General features: G+C 32.8%; 1 protein-coding gene across 4 annotated transcripts in view; it reads left to right on the top strand.

Moving 5' to 3' along the window:
* Nucleotides 1-23021, top strand: part of CFAP61 (cilia and flagella associated protein 61) — a 329189-nt gene that overhangs the window by 41163 nt on the left and 265005 nt on the right. For all 4 annotated transcript variants that reach the window (XM_074287748.1, XM_074287746.1, XM_074287747.1 and 1 more), the window contains one exon: nucleotides 12513-12672. In XM_074287748.1, the coding sequence (XP_074143849.1) occupies nucleotides 12513-12672 (160 nt within the window). The remainder of the gene's footprint in view (nucleotides 1-12512; nucleotides 12673-23021) is intronic.

Raw genomic sequence — 23021 nt, 5'->3', positions numbered from 1 at the left:
TTATTATGTCCTATTTTGATGTTATATGAAGTTATGATGGTGATATAACAGGTTATAGAATTGAAAATGTTATATCTTTATTCCTAATAACAAAACATACTTTTCTCATTTTCATTAGAATGTGAGATCCATGCCATTTGAAATCAAATTCTAAACACAATAAACCATTAGTGTAATAGCACATTCCTAACAGCGATCTTATAAATAATACATTCTTATCATACACTTTGCAGCTCAATAGGAAGCCAGCAAAAGGTATTTCAGGCCATCATAGTTTAGCCTCACCAGTGTTGTTGTAGATTGGAAAGACACCTCCATGTGAACCAAGATAGATGCCAATTTTCCCTGCCGAGAGTGAAGCTGGCAACCTCTTTCTGCACATATGGTAGATGGATTGGTTAATCAGCCTCTGCTGAGCCTTGGGCCTAAAATTACATAGAAGCCAGACAACTGCAGCGACTCTGCTTTTGTTCATGAGTGCAAACAAGACAAACAATCACTTGTTATTTGGAAAAAAATTAAAATGTTTATTTTGGATTTTTATTAAAGTGTCGATGGCTTTATAAAACAGCTGTGTAAATCCAGCCTTTTATAGCAAGTATCATTTTGGGGGTAGAACTGTAAAGAAAGCATACATATGTAAAAGAGATTTGAAAAAAAAACTTCAACATATTTCAGTGATAGGACATTTCTGATTTTGTTAAGAGGGCAACGTCTTTTAATACCTAATGATTTTTTTCTCTGTGTTTTAAAATTTTTTAATATTCAATGTGAGTCATTGCTTCATTAGTGTTAAAATTAAGTCTTAGCATTTTTATAATAGTTCAGTTGTAGAAACCTGTATTGCTTGACAATTTGGCTTAACTCTAAAAATTATTGACTATAGTCTTTGATTTTTTTGCTCTTCCTTAATGGAACAGTGTTCTATAAAAATATAGTCTTTTGAAATACAAGGACCCAGAAGCATTTCATATACATATACATAGCTATATTATACATATGTCATTTCTAATAATAATAATTTCTAATTAAGCCATTCCCCCAGTTTTTGCTTAACAATTTAATAATGATGATGATTATTTCAGTTGGATGTCAAACCACTTGACAATAAACATTTGTTTCTTTTATTATCTTTTATCTAATAATAATACATAAAACTTCTTTAGTCGATATGATAGGGATACAAGAAAGCAGTGATTTAATTGACGGGGAAAGAAAACTCACTCTTATCAATGCAAATAGGGACCTTTTCTTTGCTTATAGTTTCAAAGACTTAAGAGTTTCATGTAGGGCATGGAGAATTTAAGTGTCATTCCCATGATCATATAGATTTTATATGCAAGAGGGAGGACTTGAACCTGGCTCTTTCTAGCTCTATGGCCACTCTTTGTTTACCATGTCATAAGTAGATAAATAAGAGGGAATTACAATCATAGCACTTTTAAAATATATCACTATGGTTATTATTTACTGTGAACATATTTTTATTAATGATAATAGTTAAAATCCTTAAAGCATGACATGAACAAAATTGGGAATAGTTATCAAATATTTTGTATGTTGCTAAAAATCTTAGTGGGTAAATTATGTTTTTTAAATTGTAGTTTAAAGGCTGGTTTTTCCATTTCTAGTGAAATGCCAGGACACGTGAAATAGATATTTTAAAAGGACATCCATACTGTTGTATTAATTGTATTAATATTAATTCTCATGCTTTTCTTATCATAAACCTCATTTAAGTGATTTTCCTTATATCACTTCTCCAAAAAAAAAAAAAAAAAAAAAAAGAAAAAAATGAAGGCTTCCCATGTAATCAATTTATTATTTTTTTGTGCAAATATTATGTTTCACAAACTTAGTAAATGATCAGTTTCTCACTTAAATTCCATATCTCACTAAGTTTGAAATGAATAGAATGGAAACAAGATGATGGTAGACTGAGACAAGCCTAAAATAAAATGATAATGTGAGACAGGATGGCAAAAGGAACAGGAAGAGATGATGGTATCAGCCATGTTAAGGCTCAGTGATATTTCATCCACTCTTCAAAACATATTTTAAGTATCTAGATCATTGTTTGAGAATTGTTGTACCACAATATTGTTGTTCCCCATGCCAAATGGCCATGTGTTGTTACCACAAGCCAGTGGGATGTCCTGTGACCAAAGTGCTATGGAAAGTTGGCATATGTTTACTATTGGAAGTTCCAAATCCACACCCTGAACTAGAGTGTTTTGGAGAACTTCTTGAACCATGCCAAGGATGTAAGTTTGGACTAGTATGGCTTCCATTGAGTTCTACCTAAAATCTTACTTTCTATAGGAAGCCCTTCCTTAATCCTTTTTAATTCTCATGCCTTTCCTCTGTAGATTATTTCCCATTTATCCTGCATATAACCTATTTGTATGCAGTTCTTTTCATTTTGCCTCTTCTTAAGGGCAGGAACTCCAAAAGTTTGCCTTTCTTTGTATCCCAAGGACTTAGCACAGTGCTTGGCACATAGTAAGCCTTTAAGAATTGCTTATTAACTGAGTTTATAGATCCAAAATTTCAATTACCCACAGCATCAGAGTTGTTATATATTATTTTAATTTGCAGAATGGTAGTCTAAATCACACTTAAAAGCATTTCCTATGCTACTTTTTGAGACAAATAATATTATCCTTTCAAATTGCATATTAGAGTATATTTACAGAATTGAATTGAAATTTAAAAACACAACATTAAAACTCCAAAAGGGCTGAGCCAACTAATTGTGGAAAAGTATGAAATTTCAACCTCCTAATACTAAAAATTCCTTCATTTAAGATCTACTTATCAAGAGAACAAATACATCTAGAGGCAGTGTGTAGAGGAAGGCTCTCAAAAATCTTTATTTTTCCCTTTCCTGTTAACCACTACCATATTAAAGTCATAGAAGGGAAAAAAGGCAATTTAAAAAAAACTAAATTGGATTATAGTTATATTAGAAGAATTAAAGCAATGCTCTAAAGCAGTTTAAAAAGTAACATAGGAAAAGGTTGAAGTGACAACCAGGGAAACTTAGAAATCAAAAAATGATATTCGAGGTTGAAAAATATATTTGGAAATAGCACATAATAGACTCAGTGAAATCAAATGAAGATCAATAAATAATAAGATTAATAAATCCATTGAACTGAAAAAAAGAATCAACTAACTGAACCAAAACAATAAGTATAGTTACAGTAATTAGGATCCCCAGAAGATGCTGGAGAAGAAAACAAGTAAGCATAGTATTTGAAGACTTAATTATAGATAATTTCCTACTTTATATCAGATCAGGCAATTCTCTATAAGTTAAAGGGATTCATGAGACATCAGCAAAAATCATTCCTAACTTTAATTCACCTTGGCACATTATTAAAATAACTCCAGAATTATAAAAATAAAGAAAAAATCTAATTTTTGAGATATTTCCATCTTCTTGCTGCTGCCATTCTGTAAAGGGCAAGAACTCTGTATGATTGATTTAATCCTACAACAAGGTGTTAACTCAGTAAAATTAAGATAATGATTCTCTAGTACTTAGTATAGTTCAACAAGTTGACACATTCTACAAGATTGCCAACTAAGGTGATGTACTTATAATAAGAGTATATAAGAGCTAAGAGACCCTCATGGTGGCTCTCTATACCATTCTACTCTCCAAACTAGACCACTGGAGAGCATGCCTGGGAATGGCTAAGCCAACCAGCTCTGAACTACCTGGGAACATATTTCTTCATCTAGGCTATTTTCTGCTGCAAGTACTACCTTTACCCTTACTTTCCACCTCTTTCTCTGAGAACTATAATCAAATTAACACTACCATTGCATCTGGGAAGGATATATTAAGTGAATATCCTTTTGTTTCCATTACCTTTCCTATGATTTCCCAAACCAAAATATCTTTCCATGGCCTACATTTTCCAATATATGTTACCTCATGTAAGTACCTTGAAAGTAGGGACTGACTTGCTACCATTATTTGTATTCCTAGTGCTTATCATGGTGTTTGCCATAGTAAGAAATTAATAAATTAATTTTTAATAAGAATTACTTCTTTTAGAAAGAATTGTCAAATTAGAGTAAATAAAATGGAACTTAAAGAAATACCAATTAGAGTAATAATAAATTTTAAAAAATAAGCAGGGAGAACTACCAGAGTTGGAGAAAGACTTGCAAAAGTTATTAAAATATAGAGAGAATTGAACTTCAATATTTTATACCCTGGAACCATGAACATATTATATGGGGAAAAAAATTGATGACATCCTTCAACTACAGAAATATCTAGAAGTTGGAAGAGTAAGTACAAACTGATTGAACAAAAATAATATACTTTAAGCCTATTATTACCTTTAGGTAAGAAAACTTTAATAATCTAAGGGGAAGTTTAAAAAAATGAGAGAGATTATAAAGATGAAAGCAAAGATAAATATAACAGAGAATGAACAATCAAACTGATAAATAAAACCAGGACTTTTTTTTTAAAACTTTTGAGAAATTACAGTGTTCCCTTTTATGACCCCAAGATCCTTGATACAAACATCCATCTTTTAAATACCATTATCCTATCATTGTTGATTCTTTTTGGGATTAAGTGACTTGCTTAGGAGGTGTTAAGTGTCTGAGACCAAATTTGAACTCAGGTCCTCCTGACTTCAGGGCTAGTGCTCTAACCACTGCCTGACCTAGCTGCCCCCAATCACTGTTGATTCTTATCATGGAATACAATAGTCTCCAAAGAATCAAAAATGAATATGACATAAGGCAATAAAAGGGAACATCATAAATAGGAGCAGATTGCAACACATGACAAATAATGAACTACAAACTGAAATAAGTAATATTGTCAAAGAAATGTATGTTCAAAAAAAGATGGAGATTATATAATACTTAAATGGATATATGGTGTTGATTGATTTGATATCATCAAAAACAAAAATCATAGGCCAATTTCTCAAATGAATATAGAGACAAAGATATTTAATACATTATTAGCTAAAATAGGGACAACAGTGCCTTAAGAAAATAAATTATTCATTATGAGCAAATTGTTTATGCTGCATATATATGAGCATAGTTGAACACCAAAAGATTACCTTTTTTCCAGAAAAATTGCCAACAAAATAAACCTTAAAATCAAAAAATTAAAAAATATTAATACTTAAATGGATATATGAGAATTCATAGATTGATTTTATATCATTTGATCAAACTGATTTGATCAAACTCCAAGAGTGCAGTTCACAATTCATCCATGCCTTCCCAACATGCTGGAAACTTTTTTTTGTACTTTCTCCATAGCTGGAGAATATGAATCAAAGACTCATGTCCACATATCATCTCTCATTCTCACTACATGATCAGGTTATCTTCTTTCTCTATCAATTATGTGATTTCTATTTATTATATATCAAGAAAAAAGCAAATAAAATTCAACATATAAAAGAAAAAAACCATTAAAAATAGACATAAAGGGATTTTTTTCTCAGCACAGTAAACATCTTCTGCCAACCAATATATTATACAATGGAGAAACAGCAGCATTTCCATTAAATACTAAGCAAGTTAAATAGCAAAGCTGCTCACTCTGCTTTTATTTGACATAGCATTATAAATCCTAGCAATTAAAATAAACCAGGCAAACTGTATTAGAAGAATTAACATTGGAAATGAAAAGATCAACTTATTATTATTTGCAGATGACATAATATATTTAGACAATCCAACTGCTCCAACCAAAAAAATTAATAGAGACGGCAAATAAAATCATCTGCATTCTTATTTATTAGTAATCAAGATCAAGAAAACACAATAACAAAGTAGCTCCTTTTATAATAGAAATTACCAATTTGGGGGGAATAGTTTAATTAGAGATTTGTTCAAAAGACCTAAACATAGATGTATGTATTATACACATATTTTAAGCACACATATGTGCAAGTATTATATACACATTATAAATGTACTGCTACATATGTTTTATATATCTACATAGCCATGTATTTTTATATGGGTAATACATGTATAGATGGATATATGTATATAGAATGGTCCCCCCAAAAAGAGGCCTCAATAACTCAAAGCAAAATTCAGTGTTCATGGATGGATCAAATTAATAGTAAAAATGACAATTCTCCTCAAATATAAGTTTCATAAAGTAATAACCTATTATGTGGATTCTTTATTAAACTTGTCAAAATCATAATAGAAAAGTAAGAAGGCAAGAAATCAAATGATACACTGAAGAAAAAGCTAATAGAGGTGGTCTTATGCTTCCCAGGCTTAATTATGAAGTAATTATTAAAATTGTTTGAATTCAAAGCCTGCCTTCCCAAGAACTGGTAGTTCTGGACTTTGCAGCACTAATACTTTCAGCTTGCAGCTCCTGGCAGGTTTTTGTTTCTGAAGTATTATGACCAAGTGGCTTTGAGACCCAAAGAGCAAATTTCTGAAGCCTGGAACTGGAATTTCTCCAGCACTGAAAACAAGGAAGGACAAATGTGGTTCAGGGATAGGTTTTGACATAAGCCTTTGTTGTTGTCCTTGTCCCCTGTGTGATCTTGCTGCTGTCATTGTGGGAGGTGACAGAAGGTTGCTGAATTAAGATCAGTGAATGAAATTTCCTGTTTTGTTTTTGTTTTTAAACTTTCTTTTGTATTCTGGGTAAGAATTCTACCCAGAATTTCCAGGATTTTCTAACCCATAGAAATGGCTAAAGTTGTTTCATCTTTGGCCCAGAATTTTTGTTTTGAAGAGATTTGAAAGGTCATGAGAATTAGAAAAAAATGTTAAATGTACTATTTTGTTGCTCACATGACCCAGAAGTCTGTCTCTTCTCCCCCTCCCCAATATCAGACATAAACTAACAGGGGTGAGGAGGCATCTTAAGTTAGAGCCATCCCAAAACATTTGGTAATAAATTCTTCTCCCATTTATAGATTTGAAAGGTAATATTGTTGCCTTGCTCTCTTTTAATTCATGATCCAGAATGTGCTGGAGCCAATTCAAACTAGATCATTAGAGCCAATTGTTAAATTTTCAGTGTAAACTGTTTATTTTTGAAACAGTACTAATTTGTTTTGATGATTACTGTATTATAATACAATTTGAGTTGTTATTGCTAATACCCCATATTTCTTACTTTTTTCTATTACTTTCCTCGAGGTTCTTGATCTTTTGTGCCTGTCTATGAATTTCATTATTTTCCTAGCTCTACAAAGTAATCTTTTGATTGTTTAATTGGGTCTGAATGAATTAAATTAATTTAGGTAGCATTGTCCTTCTTATATTAGCATGACCTACCCATGAGCAATTAATATTTCTCCAATTATATCTATCTTTAGTTCTATAAAGTTTTTTTTAAAATAGGTTTCCTCCTCCTTTTGATCTGTAATCGACACAATTTGTTTCTGTTCCCATTCTTATCTCTTCCTCTCTCACTTCTGATCACAGATTTTTATTCTTTCTTTACTTTTAATCTACTGTTGATGTTATCCATGAACTTTTAGAGAAGAATATCCTGAGAAAATTTAGCAAGAATAGTTGGTTCAAAACATTCTATCCCAAACTAGAAACATACTTCCCCCTTCCACACAAATTCTCGAGAGGGAGTGGGGTAAAGGGTAAATGGGAGAATAGGTTTCCATTACAATGGTGATGAGACTCACTTGTATATTTGGCAAAGAAGTACCTCTTGACTCCTAGCCCTGGAAGCTCTTTTCTCACCTCATGGATTTCTCTTGAAGTTTCCCCTAAGTGTTGGACTCTAGGGATCAGAGCTTTTTTTGAGTCCACAGCTGGTCTTCTCTCCCTCACAAAAGGTCATGATCCCTGAAGCTGCTATCATTCTCGAGTGATTATTTCCGTTGGTAAACATTTCTTTTGTCATCCTCCTCTACTTTAGCATCCAGTTCTTTCAATGAGTTTTTCCTCTGCCTCCAGTTACCTGTGGAACCTCAGTATCTTCTGAACTTACCATAAAAAGTCTGGGTACTCGCATCTCAAAATACTTAGTCCCCTAAAATCTGGAAAGAATAAACACAAAAGAAATAGAGGTACCCTGACAGTTGGGTGGGTGGGGGAATGCTGCCAGCTGCCCCTCCTTCCACTCAGTAGCTCAAAGCATTTTTTTGTCTCATTTGACAGCTGGAAGGAAAAGAGTGAGAGATGGGTGGGACATTGATTTTGTATGCACAATCAATTCTGACTCAGCACTTCCTGAACTATTGGTTCTTCAAGCTCTGCAACCAATTAGGATACTTTTTGTTATCACACATCACAACTCCCTAGTCACACTTGGCTAGAAATAGGCTTTCATTCTACATGTTGATTTCAAACCAAATAAGGAATAAAACTCACCAAGAAGGACTTATCTGATTCTCTGATATGTATTCAAAATTCAAACTAAGGAAAAGATGAATTATTTAACAAATCTACTTAGGAAAATTGGTTGGCAATCTGTCAGGAAAAATATTTAGATTCATATTTCATCATATGCCTGAGTGAATTCAAGCTTCATGAAAGACTTAAATGTTAACAAATTATAAAAATATAGAAGAAAATGGAATAAAATATTTACCTCAATATTTTGGATATTCAGTTTTCAACTCAAAAGTGGAAATTATTAGAGATAAATTAGATGAATTCAAAATTAGATATTAGTTAAATTAAAAATTAGATAGCAGATATATTAATAGGATAAATATACTTGACTATAAGATAAAAAACTTTTTGTACAACAAAAGTAATTAAGATAATAATAAACTAGGAAATATTTACAACAAATTGGATTAGGTGGCAGAGTACATAGAGCACCTGTAGTCAAAAAAGGCCTAAATTCAAATCTAGCCTCAGATACTTAATAGTTGTGTGATTCTGGGTAAGTCACTTATCCCTCTGTCTCAGTTTCCTCATTAGTAAAATGAATTGGAGAAGGAAATGGTAAAACCACTCAAATATCTTTGCCAAGAAAACCCCAAAAGGGGTTACAAAGAGTGGGACCTCACTAAAAACAACAACAGTAACAACATGACAGATAAACCCAACATCTGAAATATATAGAGAACTGTTAAAAAGTCCAATGCTGACTTATAGTTCAGGAGGGATAATCAAAAGATAAAAAAGACTATTTAAAAATTTTTATTTTTATAATTCTGAGTTTGATACATATCAAAGATCACGAATATTTCTGTATAAAAGGAAGATTATTTATGAAAGTGTAAATATTTTTTACAGATTGCTTTTTCAGCTAATAATGCATTTAGTATTTTAAGGTTTGTAAAAGAATTTACACTTGTTAACTCATTCAGTCCTCAAAACAGCCCTGGGAAGTAGTTGCTGTTATAATTCCCATTTTATAGAGGAGGAAACGGGATGATTTATTCCAGGTCACACCAATAGTTGATGTCTGAGACAGGATTCAAATTCAGGTATTCCTGACTCCAAATCCTTTCCTTTACCTACTATGCTAACTTGCTGCCTACATATAAGAATACACTACATTCAACATATTAGCTTCATGGTTATCTTCTCTGTCCATGTCTTTCTTGTGTTCTCTTCTGTGTACAAAGTGACCCTTTCAATCTTTTGGCATCAATATTACCAACTACCCCTTTTCTCAGTTTCAAGTCAAAATTATAAAACAAATTAGAAAAGTGAATTATAACAAAACAAAATCCTATCTCACTAAAAAACAACACAAGAATAATCAGGCAAAAAAATCTACACATTGGGCTACATATAAAAATATGTCTAATTAAAATTTTTTATTCAAACATCTCTCTTTAAGAAGTTTGGTAGCATGCTTCATCATTGGTCCTCTTGAAGAGTGGTTGATTATTGCATTGGTTAGAGATCCTAAGTTTTTCACTGTTTTTCTTTTCTAATTTTTTTTCAAATTACATGTAAAGATAGTTTTCAATATTCATTTTTGTAAGATTTTGAGTTCCAAATTTTCTTCCTCCTTTCACCCTTCTCAAGACAGCAACAATTTGACATAGGGTATGCATGCACAATCATGTTAAACATATTCCCACAATAGTCATGTTGTAAAAGAAGAATCAAAACAAAAAGAAAAAAGAAAAAAACATAAAAAAGTAAAACTAGTATACTTCAAAATGCATTCAGACTCCAAAAATTCAGACTCGTTCTTTGAATGTGGCTAGCATTTTCCATCATGAATCTTTTGGAATTGTCTTGGATCATTGTATTACTAAGAAGAGCTAAGTCATTACACAGTGTTGCTATTACTGTATACAGTGTTCTTCTGGTTATGCTCATTTCACTCAACATTAGTTCATGAAAGTCTTTTCCAAGTTTTTCTGAAATTTGCTTGTTGATTATTTCCTATAGCATAATAGTGTTACATTATAGTGATATTCTACAACTTGTTCAGCCAAACTCCAATTGATGGGTATTCTTTAATTTCCAGTTATTTGCCACCATAAAAAGAGCTCCTCTTAATATTTTTGTACATGTGAGTCATTTTTCCTTTTTTATGATCTATTTGGGATATAGACGTAATAGTAGCCACAGTTATTTTTCTTTAAAATACAAATTAATTTTACCTGCTGACTGCCTCAATTTCCTCATTTGTAAGATGAAGATAAAAATAGCACCTAGTTATTTTGAGGATGAAAGGAAATATTTACAAAGCTCTTTGAAAATCCTATTATATAAAAGCCAGCCAATATACATTTGCATGTTTATATGTACATATAAACATATATGATCTTATGAGGCTATGGTAGTTTCTCAGAATTGTTTTATTTGTGCTAGTATTAATGATTTGGAACATCTTTTTCTTGTTTGTTGATATCTTGTATTTTTTCTTTTAATAGATATCTGTTTATATCATTTGGATATTTATCTATCAGGGGAATCCTCTTTTTTTTAAATATTTAAATCAGTTCTTTATATTACTTGGTTATCATCAGAAAAATGGTACAATTTTTCCCCCAATGAATTGCTTCCATTCTGATTTGTATTTCTATTACATTGATTTTATTTGCATGAGCTTTTAATTTTATGTAATCAGAATTGTAGATACTTTCTCTTGTTATCTTCTTTATCCTTTGCTTTATTAAGAATTCTTTCTCTATCCATAGTTACAAAAGATATTTCCTTCCTTATTCTGTTAGTATATTTGTGATGTGGCTTTATCTACTTAATGTTTTCATTTAGAGCTTATTTTGGTATGTGACTTATTTTGATTTAAAGATTTCTATTAAGTTGCTTTCCAACAATTTCCTAGAAGCCAATTTATTGAATTAATGAGTGAATCCTTACCATGGAAGTTGAGATTTTGACATTGACTTACAACTATGCTAATATGTTCATTTATTTTTATATATTGTGTGCTCAATTTATCCCACTGATCAACTTTTTTTTTTTTTTTACCAGTACAAAATAGTTTTCATTGTTATTGGTTGATTGTATAGATTTGTGCTATTAGTGCTAGATCTGGCACTATTTTACAAATTAAAATAAAATTCCTCTTGAGATCCTCCACCCTGATTCTATTTAATTAATTTAGTTTAGTTTTTTTCCATAGTCCCAAGAAAAAATGCTCTGTCTCACTAATTTTTCAGAGATCTATATTAAACTAATTTTCTTATAGAATTCTTAAATGTCAACTTGCCAGAAATAATTTTAAAATTGAAATTGTGTTTTTGTTCATGTGAAGAAACAGATACATTCATTTATTGCTAAGAACTGCAAACTTATTCAATCTTTTTGGATGGCAGCTTGGTACTGTCTAATAAAAGTTATACAATGATTACATCTATATTGATCACATGCTTTAAAAATTACCTGTCATTGTTCTCAAACAAACAAAAAGCACTATCAGTTCAAAGACAGTATCATATACATAGCAAAAATCCTAATTATACAACAATAGAAGAATGGCTAATAAACTGTGGTATTGAAGCCAAATGGATTGCTAATAATTAAGGTCAATAGGTATAAGGATTAGCAAGGTTTGGTGAGAGTTTTATGATGTTATATAAAGGGAAAAAAAGAATCAAAGAGTAGAATGTACCTTAAAAAGAAAAAAAACAAGAGGAAAAATGTCATGGAGAAAGAATTTTAATGAAGTTTTAGGACTCAAAAAAACTGTATGATATTTATATGTTGCAAATAATTTAAATGTAGTTACTAAGAAAGTTTAGTGGTCTAATTAAATATTCAATGTTAATTGTTTAATAATACATTAATTTATTTTAAGAAAAGGTCTCAAGTGAGGTCTAACTCACTACTTCCCAAGACAGTCCATTATTTTTTTATGCTACTCTTGCTGCTAGGATTTATTCTATCTAACCTAAATATACTTCTTGATGACATAAAGAGAAGAGTCTAGTTTGAGATCTAATCTGATTTCTTTGAAATCTAACTTGGAACAGATTTAGCATTTTAAGTATCTTTTTCTTCCTTATTCTATTTATATGTGCAGTATCATGGCTTTGAGATTTGAAAAAGGTAATTATATAATTTGGCTGTTTCAGGACAAAGGCACTGCTGTGGGGTTTATGAGTGTATGTGCACAAGTGAACATGGAACTACTACATCAATGCTTCGACTTGGGACCCTTTCATGGACTTTGCAGACCACATCCTGATGATATTTTGAGACCTGAGAAGCCACCAAGTGTCCATCCAAGTGAAAGTACGATTGAATGTGATATGAATATATTTGTGTATGTGTGTGTATCATACACATGCATGTTTATATGTACATATATACATACAAATATATGCTAGTATTTATATACTAAGGGTTTTCAAAGAGTTTTACAAATATTTCATTTTATCCTTATGATAACGTTGGAAAGTAGGTGCTATTTTTGTCTTCATTTTTCAGAAACTGAGGCAGACAGCAGGTAAGCAACTTGCTCAGAGTCACATAGGAAATATCTGAGGTTAAATTTGAACTCAGGTCTTCCAACTTCAGATCTAGCACTGTCTTCATTGCTCCAACTAAGTGCTGAAATAAATATGGAACAACCTATTTTGCTGTGGGGCTTTTAAATGATAGAACTAGAGTTTATTGGGTCTTTTTCTCTCCTATTTCTTTTAAAGAAAACTCATTTAGCTAATCAAATGAGTCATTTAAATAGGATATTCCCAAGTAGAAATCCTCATTTGAATTTTACATAACTGTGCCTGTATGAATGTAAGATTTCACTGATTGATAAGCAGATTATTGAGATATAAATTGACATGATTTTATTGAAATAATTCATATTTTGAATTTTTATAAGACATTAATCTAAAATAAAATCTAAAATCAGTAACATATTTAAAAAAATAAGGACAAGAAAGTGTTACTTCAATGAACCTCCAACTTCTAGTTCAAATGATTTGTTCTTAGGCATATTTTGTGTATGTGTGTGTGTTCACAACAGATTATTGTGTAATGTAGACTTGTTAGAAATAGTAATAGTTATTAACTTATCTCATTTTATTTTTTGTTGATATCTCATTTATATTTTACATGTCCTATCCTCAAAAGTATTTAAAATATATATTTAAAATAATATGTTTCAGTCTCTTTAAGGCAGATTAACTTTTCCCTTTCAAGCAGTTTCCAGTTTGTGAGTTTGCTGCAGTTTTTTTATAACCACCAGGTGGTGCTGACAAGCAAGGCAGGCAAAACTGTCAATCACTTCTGAGCTTTGGAGTGAGGATGGGAGACGTGTGTGTGCCTGTGTATCTGAGAAATTTATTCCCTCCTCCCTTCAGGTGGGCAGTTTCCCTAGCAACTTCTTCCCCTTTGAGAATGTAACTTTCTTTTCAGCCCTATGCATTCTACCTCCCACAGGAGGTGAAAAATGTCCACCTGCCTCATTGGCTTTCTTTTGTAGCTATATTGGCTTGTATGTTTAATAGGGGAATCTCTGTCTTGGATTGTTTGCTAGGTATGCAAAGTCAGTTGTAGACCTCCTTGTTTTATCCTAACAGCTCAGTCCCAATTTTACTCTTGCTAAATTATCTCCTCTCTCTGAATAGAGGATCTATTTTGTTTTCTTTATTGTTCCAAATACTGTCTTCCAACTTAGCTTTGGAAAAAATTCCTTATCTCTACATTTGATTAATAACAAAACATCTGCAATGGCCAACATTTTTTATCATAAATGAAAAACCTAGAAATAAAAGTGAACATTTAAGGAAGAAGCAAGAAGTCAAAGCAGGTAAATAACTCATGAGGAGCTTCAACTTCCCCCTGGAAAGAAGGAAGGGGAGAAGAAGGCTATGTCTGTCATTCTCTCTCTGCTGCCTTTCCTTGACCAGCAGTGCAGACAGATTTCACCCAGGATAGCCCATAATTAGATTGTCCACATTGTCCTTCCTCAGGACTCATCACAGACATGTATAATGGCCAGATCTCTGCTTTGTTCTCTTTATGGTTCCACATTCATGTCTTTTATTTGCAATGATCTCCACTTTTCTTGCTTACCCTGGCTTCCTCTTGATATCTCTTCCCCACAAGCTACTCCTACCTCTAGGTCAGATTCAGGGACACTCTTGAGTTGTCTGTGCCCAGGTGAGATTCAATACCACAAGAGCTTAGAAAATGCTGGTTAAGAAAAATTTTTAAAAACGAGAGACAGTTCTTTGGTTCTTCCTTATTCTCATATCCCAAAGCCAAATCTCTGTGGACAGAGCCTAGAATATGCATCACACTTTCTATAATAAATTATGTTCCTTCTTTTTTAAAATATAAATTATCTTGAATTTCTGTTTTTCTATTTCTGTAAGATTTTATTAAGCACATTGGATAAAAAGTAGAATGGAAGATATTTGTGAATCTTTATATTCTTAGTTATGTTGATCCCTGGATACAAGATGCCTTTTGTCATTGGCAACATTTCCAAAGTCTTTTCAGGAGGATGGAGCCTGCCACTGCTCTATTCTCACTGGTGTAACCTTTAAGAACCCAGGATCACCATCATCTTGTTATGAGGCATTAGAGTGGGACTTTGTGGAAAACAAAAATATAAGTAAAGATAATAGGAAAGTTTCTGATCTACTGCCATGTCCTTTTCTTATTAAATATGAAAATCTATTATTCTTTTCTTCTAGAACATCAAATATCATCAACAAAAACAAACCTCATGCCTTTCAGACAGTTTTCACCTTCAAGTTAGTTAATATCACAGGGTTTTTTTTGTGTGTGTGAACTGAGATGGATTTAACACATAATCAACTCTTGAATTATATTTAAGAAAATAGTAATTACATTTTGCTACCTGTCTACAACAACAAAGAATGAGGAACAGAAGAGCATTCTAAATTTGCTGTGATCTCTCTCATTTCTCTGATGAAAGTCTTGATAACAGGAACAAATAATGAAAAGAAAATGGAATTTTTGTAAAATATTTACCAAAAATACTTATTTAAAACAAACACACATCAATGTACATTATGCCTTGCACTTTGTATAGTATTTTTATTTTTCAAAGCTCTTGCGCATAAAACATCTCATTTTATCCTCACAACACTCTTATGAGGTAGCATAGGAAACATTATCCCCATTTTGCAGATGAACCTGATTTGTTGCCAAGTAAATTTTGGGGGGAAGGGCCACACAGCTAGTTGGTAGCAATACTGAAGACTGGAGTCTGAGTTTCTAGCCTTCATTATCAAAAATGAATAACATTGTCAACAAAGTTACTTTCCACATTCTTTGGGTGTATTTAAAAAGTCCAATGTGAGGCTCAAAATACAATACATTACAATACACTTTCTACCTAGTTTTAATGTGTAAGGTGGTCAGTAGCCTACCAATTGAATGGATTTTTTTTGGCTTTTTATCTTTGCCTTGAATTTGTAGTTCCTTCTCTTCATGCCTTTTCAGATTCTGTGACTTGTCAAGAGATAGTATATTTGTTTCAATGGTTGATGCTCTTAAGCGATTCTTCATAGTTTTTCTTTTGTCTTTCTTGCCTATGGTCATCTTTAGCTATTGTGGAGGATTATATTTTTTTTTCTTTTTTTTTTTAATTTTTTATTTTATTTTATAATTATAACATTTTTGACAGTACATATGCATGGGTAATTTTTTACAACATTATCCCTTGCACTTAATTCTAATCAGATTTTTTCCCTTCCTCCCCCAACCCCCTCCCCCAGATGGCAAGCAGTCTTATATATGTTAAATATATTACAGTATAATTTAGAGACAATATATGTGTGTAGAACCAAATTTTTTGTTGCACAGGAAGAATTGGATTCAGAAGGTAAAAATAACAGTTTACATTCATTTCCCAGTGTTCCTTTTCTGGGTGTAGCTGGTTCTGTCCATCATTAATCAATTGGAATTGGATTAGCTCTTCTCTATGTTGAAGAAATCCACTTCCATCAGCATACATCCTCGTACAGTATCATTGTTGAAGTGTATAATGATCTTCTGGTTCTGCTCGTTTCACTCAGCATCAGTTGATGTAAGTCTCTCCAAGCCTCTCTGTATTTCTCCTGTTGGTCATTTCTTATAGAACAATAATATTCCATAACATTCATATACCATAGTTTACCCAACCATTCTCCAATTGATGGACATCCATTCATCTTCCAGCTTCTAGCCACTATGAAAAGGGCTGCCACAAACATTTTGGCACATACAGGACCCTTTCCCTTCTCTAGTAGTTCCTTGGGGTATAAGCCCAGTAGTAGTATGGCTGGGTCAAAGGGTATGCACATTTTGATAACTTTTTGGGCATAATTCCAGATTGCTCTCCAGAATGGTTGGATTCTTTCACAAGTGGAGGATTATATTGATATTTTATTGTCCATTATATACATCTCTCTTCAATCATATGGGAAGCTCAATTAATTGAAAAAGGATTCATTGAAGACTTATTTAGGAGTAGACTTGGGGATGAAAATTTCCTTCTTTAAATTTGCAAAATTATAATATCACAAAATCTTGGAACTGGAAGGGTTATCCTTCACCTAGATAAGTTACCCAGCAAGCTTAAGGGGAAGTTCTAAGAATCTCATATAAGAAGCAGTTGTGTGAGAAGGTATGCACTCCTCCATCCAGGAATATAATTTGGAACAAGTGTTTTGAGGATGGCCAAGAGGATTTTTGAGGTGCTAGATTGCTGCGTAATATGAATTTGTTTGATTTTCATCAGCTAAACTCAATTTAATATCTGACCCTGGGGATAGTTTGGAAACTAAATGACTGGGAATCTGGGTAACCTATAGTATCATTCACAGAATTTCACAGCACATAGCATGTCTTTTGCCAGTCTTAGCAGGAAATAGTTTTTCATCCCTGGCTGCATTCTATTACTCCATTATAATAGAGTTTAATAAGAAAAACAAAACATATTTTATCAGCTGGTGTATTAAAGATTTTCGTAATCTGGTAATATTTCCTCCACTTCCATCCAAGTTCCTTTCACTTAACTAGAGGATAAAAGGAATACAGAACTAGAAAGAATCTTAGAGAACATTTAGTTCAACCTTGATTGAAACACGAATCTCCTGTATACCATCTTCAGCAAATGAACTTATAGTATTTGTAGTGGTATATATATTATAGTGGTAGAGATTTTGCCTCCTTTTGAGGTGGTCTATTTCTATTTGGACACCCCTAATTGTTGCAAATATTTTTCTTTTATTGTCTCCCTGTAACCTCCATCCTTTGTTCTCAGTTCTTATCCCTGAGACTTAGCAAAGTCATTTTAATCTCTTACCATGAAAACTCTTCAGGTATTTCAAGACAGATAGCACCCCCCTTTAAATCTTCTATTGTCCTGGGTAAATATTACTGATCCCTTCAACTGACCCTTGTGTGACATGGTTTTAAGTTTATTCATACCATCTAGATATATTCAGATAATCTATGCCCTTTTAAAATCATAACACCAAAACTGGACAAAATATTCCAGATGTGTTCTGATAAGAGCGAAGTGGGACTATCATTACCTTTGTAATGGGCTTTGTACTTCCATTAATGCAGGATGTGATCACATTAAAGTTTTTGTCTTTCTTAGCACACTGTTGACTCACACTGAGCCTTCATTTCATTAAAATTCCTAGGATTTCTTCATAAAAATGATTTTCTAGTCCCATCTTCCTCATTCTTTAATTGTACAGTTATGATTTTTTTCCTTTTGGAGGAGATTTCAAAGATATCCCTATAAAATCTGGTTGTGTTCCCAGTTTGAAAGATTTATTTTTGTTTTGTTTTGAGGACGAGGATAAGGAATGCAGAAAGAGAATTTCTTTTCTTTCATCCACTGTATTCACTATTCCTCCACCTTTCTTGTCCACACATTTGAAAAGCATACTGCATATGAATTCAACCAAGTCACTGGTAAAAATGATGAACAAAGGTAGAGCAGAGACCTGCCACACTCTACTAGATTGCACGCATGAGGTTCACATCGGTGATGAAAGCGTACTTTTAGATCTAAATGGTCATCCGGTAATGGATAGACCTAACTGTATTATTATCTAATTCATATAAGTCTCTTGTCTTAAAGAATATCTTAAAAGTCTTTTCCAAATCCCTTGTTAGAATTCAGTACACTTTCCTCAACTACTGGTCAAAAAGAAAATGAAGTTAGTCATGACTGTCAAAAGCAATCAGTTAATCAATATTTATTAAGTACCTTCTATATATTAGGTGTGATTCTAGGATTTGAGGAAACAAGACAAAAATAGAAGTCTGCTACTAAGGAACTTATGTTTTATTGGAGTTATTATTCAGTTTGCTCATGAATAGCTAAATCTGGGACGAATACAAAATAAATATAAAGTGATTTGGCAGGGTGAATGGGGCAATTACAACTGGGTACTCAAGAAACACAGGCAGAGTTCTTACCAGCAAGGATAGGGAGAAACAGTACTCCAGGTGTAGGAGTTAGCCTGGGCAAAAGCACAGAGGCCAGTGATAGAATGCTGTTTATGGTCAGCTGCAAATAAGCTAGTTCCACTAATTAATAGAATATATAAAAAGTAATATATATAATCAACCAGAAAAAAAAACCATATCCACATTGTAAAGAACTTTAGATGTCTGAAAGAGGAAAGTGTATCTTAGAGATAGTGCAGAGTCCTTGAAACTCTCCACATAAGCAGCAGAGGAACATGGTCAGAACTGTGCTTTAGGATATGAATTTGATAGCTATTATTATTAGAAGTCTGGATTGGAAAGAGGAGAGACTAGATTCTGGGAGCCCAGTTAGTAAGCAATTCCAGTAGTCCAAGTGAGAGGTGCTAAAGGCTAGATCTGTGATTGTGGCTTTGTGCAGAAAGAGAAGGAAACAAATCTGAGAAATGTGGTGAAGGTAAAAGCAACAAGATTTGACAACTAATTGGATATATCAGGCGATTGATAATGGGGAGTCAAGAGTTGAAAGCCACGATGACTAGAATGGGGGTGCCTTCAGCAGAAATAGGGAAACTAGAACTAAGTTGAGGGGGAAAAGATGATGAGTTTTGATTTTGAAATGTTGAATTTGAGATACCTTTGGGAATGTAGTTGGAGATGTTTAACAGGTTTATGGAGATTCCAGATTGACACTCAGGATAGAGATGAAGATTAGATATATAAATTTAAGAGTCATATGCATATAGATGATTATTGAATCTGTGGGAGTTGAGAACATCACCAGGAGGAAAGAATAGAGAAAAAAAGAGATCTAAGGGCAAAATTTGGGACATACGGTTTGGGGAGAGATATACTTGATTATCCTGCAAAAGAGACTAAGAAAGTTGGTCACATGGCTAGAAGGAGATCCACAACAGAATAGTATAAGAGGAAAACATAGAGAGAAAAGAGTATCCCAATGGAAGGGGGGGGCTGGTAATGGTGTTAAATGCTTGAAGAGATCAAGTAAGATAAGAACTAAGAAAAGATCTTTGGATTTAGAACTTATAAAAACCTTGCAATTTTGCTCTAAAAGAGAGGAAAGCTATGGACTGAGACCTTGATGGGATGGGATGGTCAAGTGAACTATTTTAGTATGAACCAACTAAGTAATGAAGCTGCTAAAATAGATAATGAATTTTAGGCTGCAATAGCAACAATAAAATTTTTAGATCAAGAGAAATAATAAATAGTTCTACTGTCTTCTGATCTGATAATACTACATGGGAAATATTGTGTCTACTTCTGGGGGATAGTGTATACTAAAATATATATATATATTTTATATAAAATATATAAAGTATAGTGGTACTATACTTTAAAAGGACATTGATAAATGAATTATTCAGAGGAAATTACCCAGAATAACAAGAATTATGGAGCCATGTTATATTAAAAATGGTTGAGACAACTAGCCATGATTCTGTTGGAGGAGAAAAGCCTTAGAAAAGATATTATAACTGGTTTCAGGTATTTGAAAGATTGTCAGAATCATAGGAATTTGAGAATTGAAAAGGAAACACAGAGGCCTTCTACTGTTTCTTGCCCCTAAAAATAGAACCCCTCTACAAAAACCTCCTTTACAGGGTATCTTACAAATAGTCACCTAGACTTTGCTCAAAGAACTCAAGTGAGCAGAAACTCATTACCCCTGGAGATAACCCATTCAACCACTTTGAGATAGCTTTTAAGTTTTAGGAGTTTTTCCATATATCTACTCCATATCTGTCTCTCATTATTTTCCATCTACTAATCTCAACCCCTCAATAAATTGATTATTTCCACATCAAAGCCCTTTAAATCCTTTAAATCCTTGAAGACAATTACTATTTCTCCATAAGTCTTCCCTTCATCAGGCTAAAACATTCCCAGTTCCTCCATTGATACTTAGATGATGTGAACTTGAGGTCTTTATCATCCTGATTTCCCTCTTCTGAACATTCTTTATCCTAACAATATCCTTCCTCAAATATTATTACAAGAACTAAACACAATACCCTAGAAGTGATCTGACTGGGGGAGAACATAGCAAAATGATCATCTCCTTATTTCTGGTTAATGCAGCCTAAAATCACATTAGCTTCCTTGGCTCATAGAGAGCTTGCAGTATGTTAAAGAATAAGAATTTTATTTGTTCCAGAGAGCAGAACTAGGATCCATGAATGAAAGTTATAGAAGGATAGAAGTCAGAGGAAAAGCTTTCCAAAAATTAAAACCATCCAACAATGAAACTGTCTGCCTCAAAAGCATTAAGTTCCCTCATCAGTGTAAGTAATCAAGCAGAAACCGTATATCAAGGATATGGTATAAACAATTCCCACATTTGAGTGTGAGATTGCAATAAGAGTTTTTAAAGTGCCTTCCTACTTTAAGGTTCAGCAAACTTACACTTGGGGGATTGCCTGTGCCTTTCAGGGACATGTATACTCTACTCTTCTTCAGTGACCTTCAAAGTAAATCATATGATTCAAATGAATATTTTTTTTCCCAACTGGCAGCACCACTAGCTTTGCTTAGTGTTTGCAAATCAAGCTGTGTCTTTTGCTAGATGCATCATCACAAACAATAAAGATTTTGGAATCAGAATTTAGCTGGCAATTTTCTTGATGATGCATAAGGCAAAATAGGGCACAGCTTGCATTTCCACAGCTGTATTGGCATTGTCATATGTAATAGTTAAAAGAAAAAAAAAACAAACATATTTTTGTTAGTTAAGTAGGTCATCATGTCCTGGGAAGCATATATCTGTTTTAAAAGAACCTCTCCATACATCAGTTTTGTTACTCTTATAAAGCTGTGGTTCTCAATTCTGTAAATCCCTATAGAACTTTTTAAGTTTTGCTTGGCAAAAAGAACATAATTTTACTTTAACAAAATCATAGAGCTGGCACAGGTAGGAAGAAGATCACTACTCCATCTAGTCTTTGTTGCCTGTTTTACTTTTTGAAAGTTCTTCAAGATGATCTTTTCACAAGATCCATGGGAAAAATATTTTAGAACCTCATAACTTTGTTATTAGAATGTTCATCTTTCTGAAAGTTTAAATTTCTTTTGATTCAATTTAAGCTTATTTTCTCTTATTCTGTTCTCTGCAGAGATGGAAAACATCTGTCACCAGTTTCCCTACATAATAACTCTCCAGGAGTGTAAAATTTGATTACTAAATCAAGCCTTCTTTACTTTACATTAAGTAGTACTCATTTCTTAAACTTTTTTTCTTAAGTCTTATTTTTTTTTTTTTATCTTGGTGCCCTTTATTTATTTATTTTTTAAATTTCTCCTTCACTGTGGACTCTATGCCTAAACGGAACTATATTGCAATACTTGTTCATGTGTTTATCCTTCTATTAGGACATTTCAGGATATTTAAAAATCACAATAATTTATTCCTATTTGCAATCTGTTGTGGCTTCTGTCCTTCCCTTCCCAACTCCTTTCCCATATTGTTTCTAGTCATAATTCTACTTCTTATAGCCACAAGGTTCTTTTTCTTTCTCTGATTCTACTTGTTTTCCTAAAATGAAGCAGTGATTTGCACTTCACATAGTGCCTGGCACACTGCTGTTGTCATTTAGTCATTTCAGTCACACTGCTATTGTCATTTAGTCATTTAGATATTCAGTCAACCCTTTGTGACCCTGTTTTCTTAGCAGAGATACTGGTATGGTTTTACCCTTTCCTTTTCCCACTCATTTTACAGATGAGGAAACTGAAGCAAAATAGAGTTGTGACTTGCCTGGGGTCACACAGCTAATAAGTGTTTGAGGCCAGATTTGAACTAGAGAAGATAAGTCTTACTATTTCAAAGTCTAGTGCTCTGTCCATTGAGCTATTTTTATTATAAGCATAGTAGATGCTTAATAAATCCTTATTAGCATTACTTGACATACTGATATGTGCTTTGAGGTCAGTCAGTCAAAAAACCAAAACAAAATGTTTTTTGAGATGTTTTGATAACTGAGCCAAAACTTTCCCTAGATATTTCTGAGTAACTTCAGAGCAACTTCATTTTTACCATACATATGTGTGTATATATATATATATATCAAGACTGCTATTTCCTTGATTTATTCCAACAGTCATGAGTTTTATGACTGTCTCTAATTTGCCATTTTTCCTAGAGCACAAAT

The sequence above is a fragment of the Sminthopsis crassicaudata genome, chromosome 2 (assembly GCF_048593235.1).
Source record: "Sminthopsis crassicaudata isolate SCR6 chromosome 2, ASM4859323v1, whole genome shotgun sequence".
NCBI classification, from domain to species: Eukaryota; Metazoa; Chordata; class Mammalia; order Dasyuromorphia; family Dasyuridae; genus Sminthopsis; species Sminthopsis crassicaudata.
This window is presented reverse-complemented; position numbering and strand designations above follow the sequence as displayed.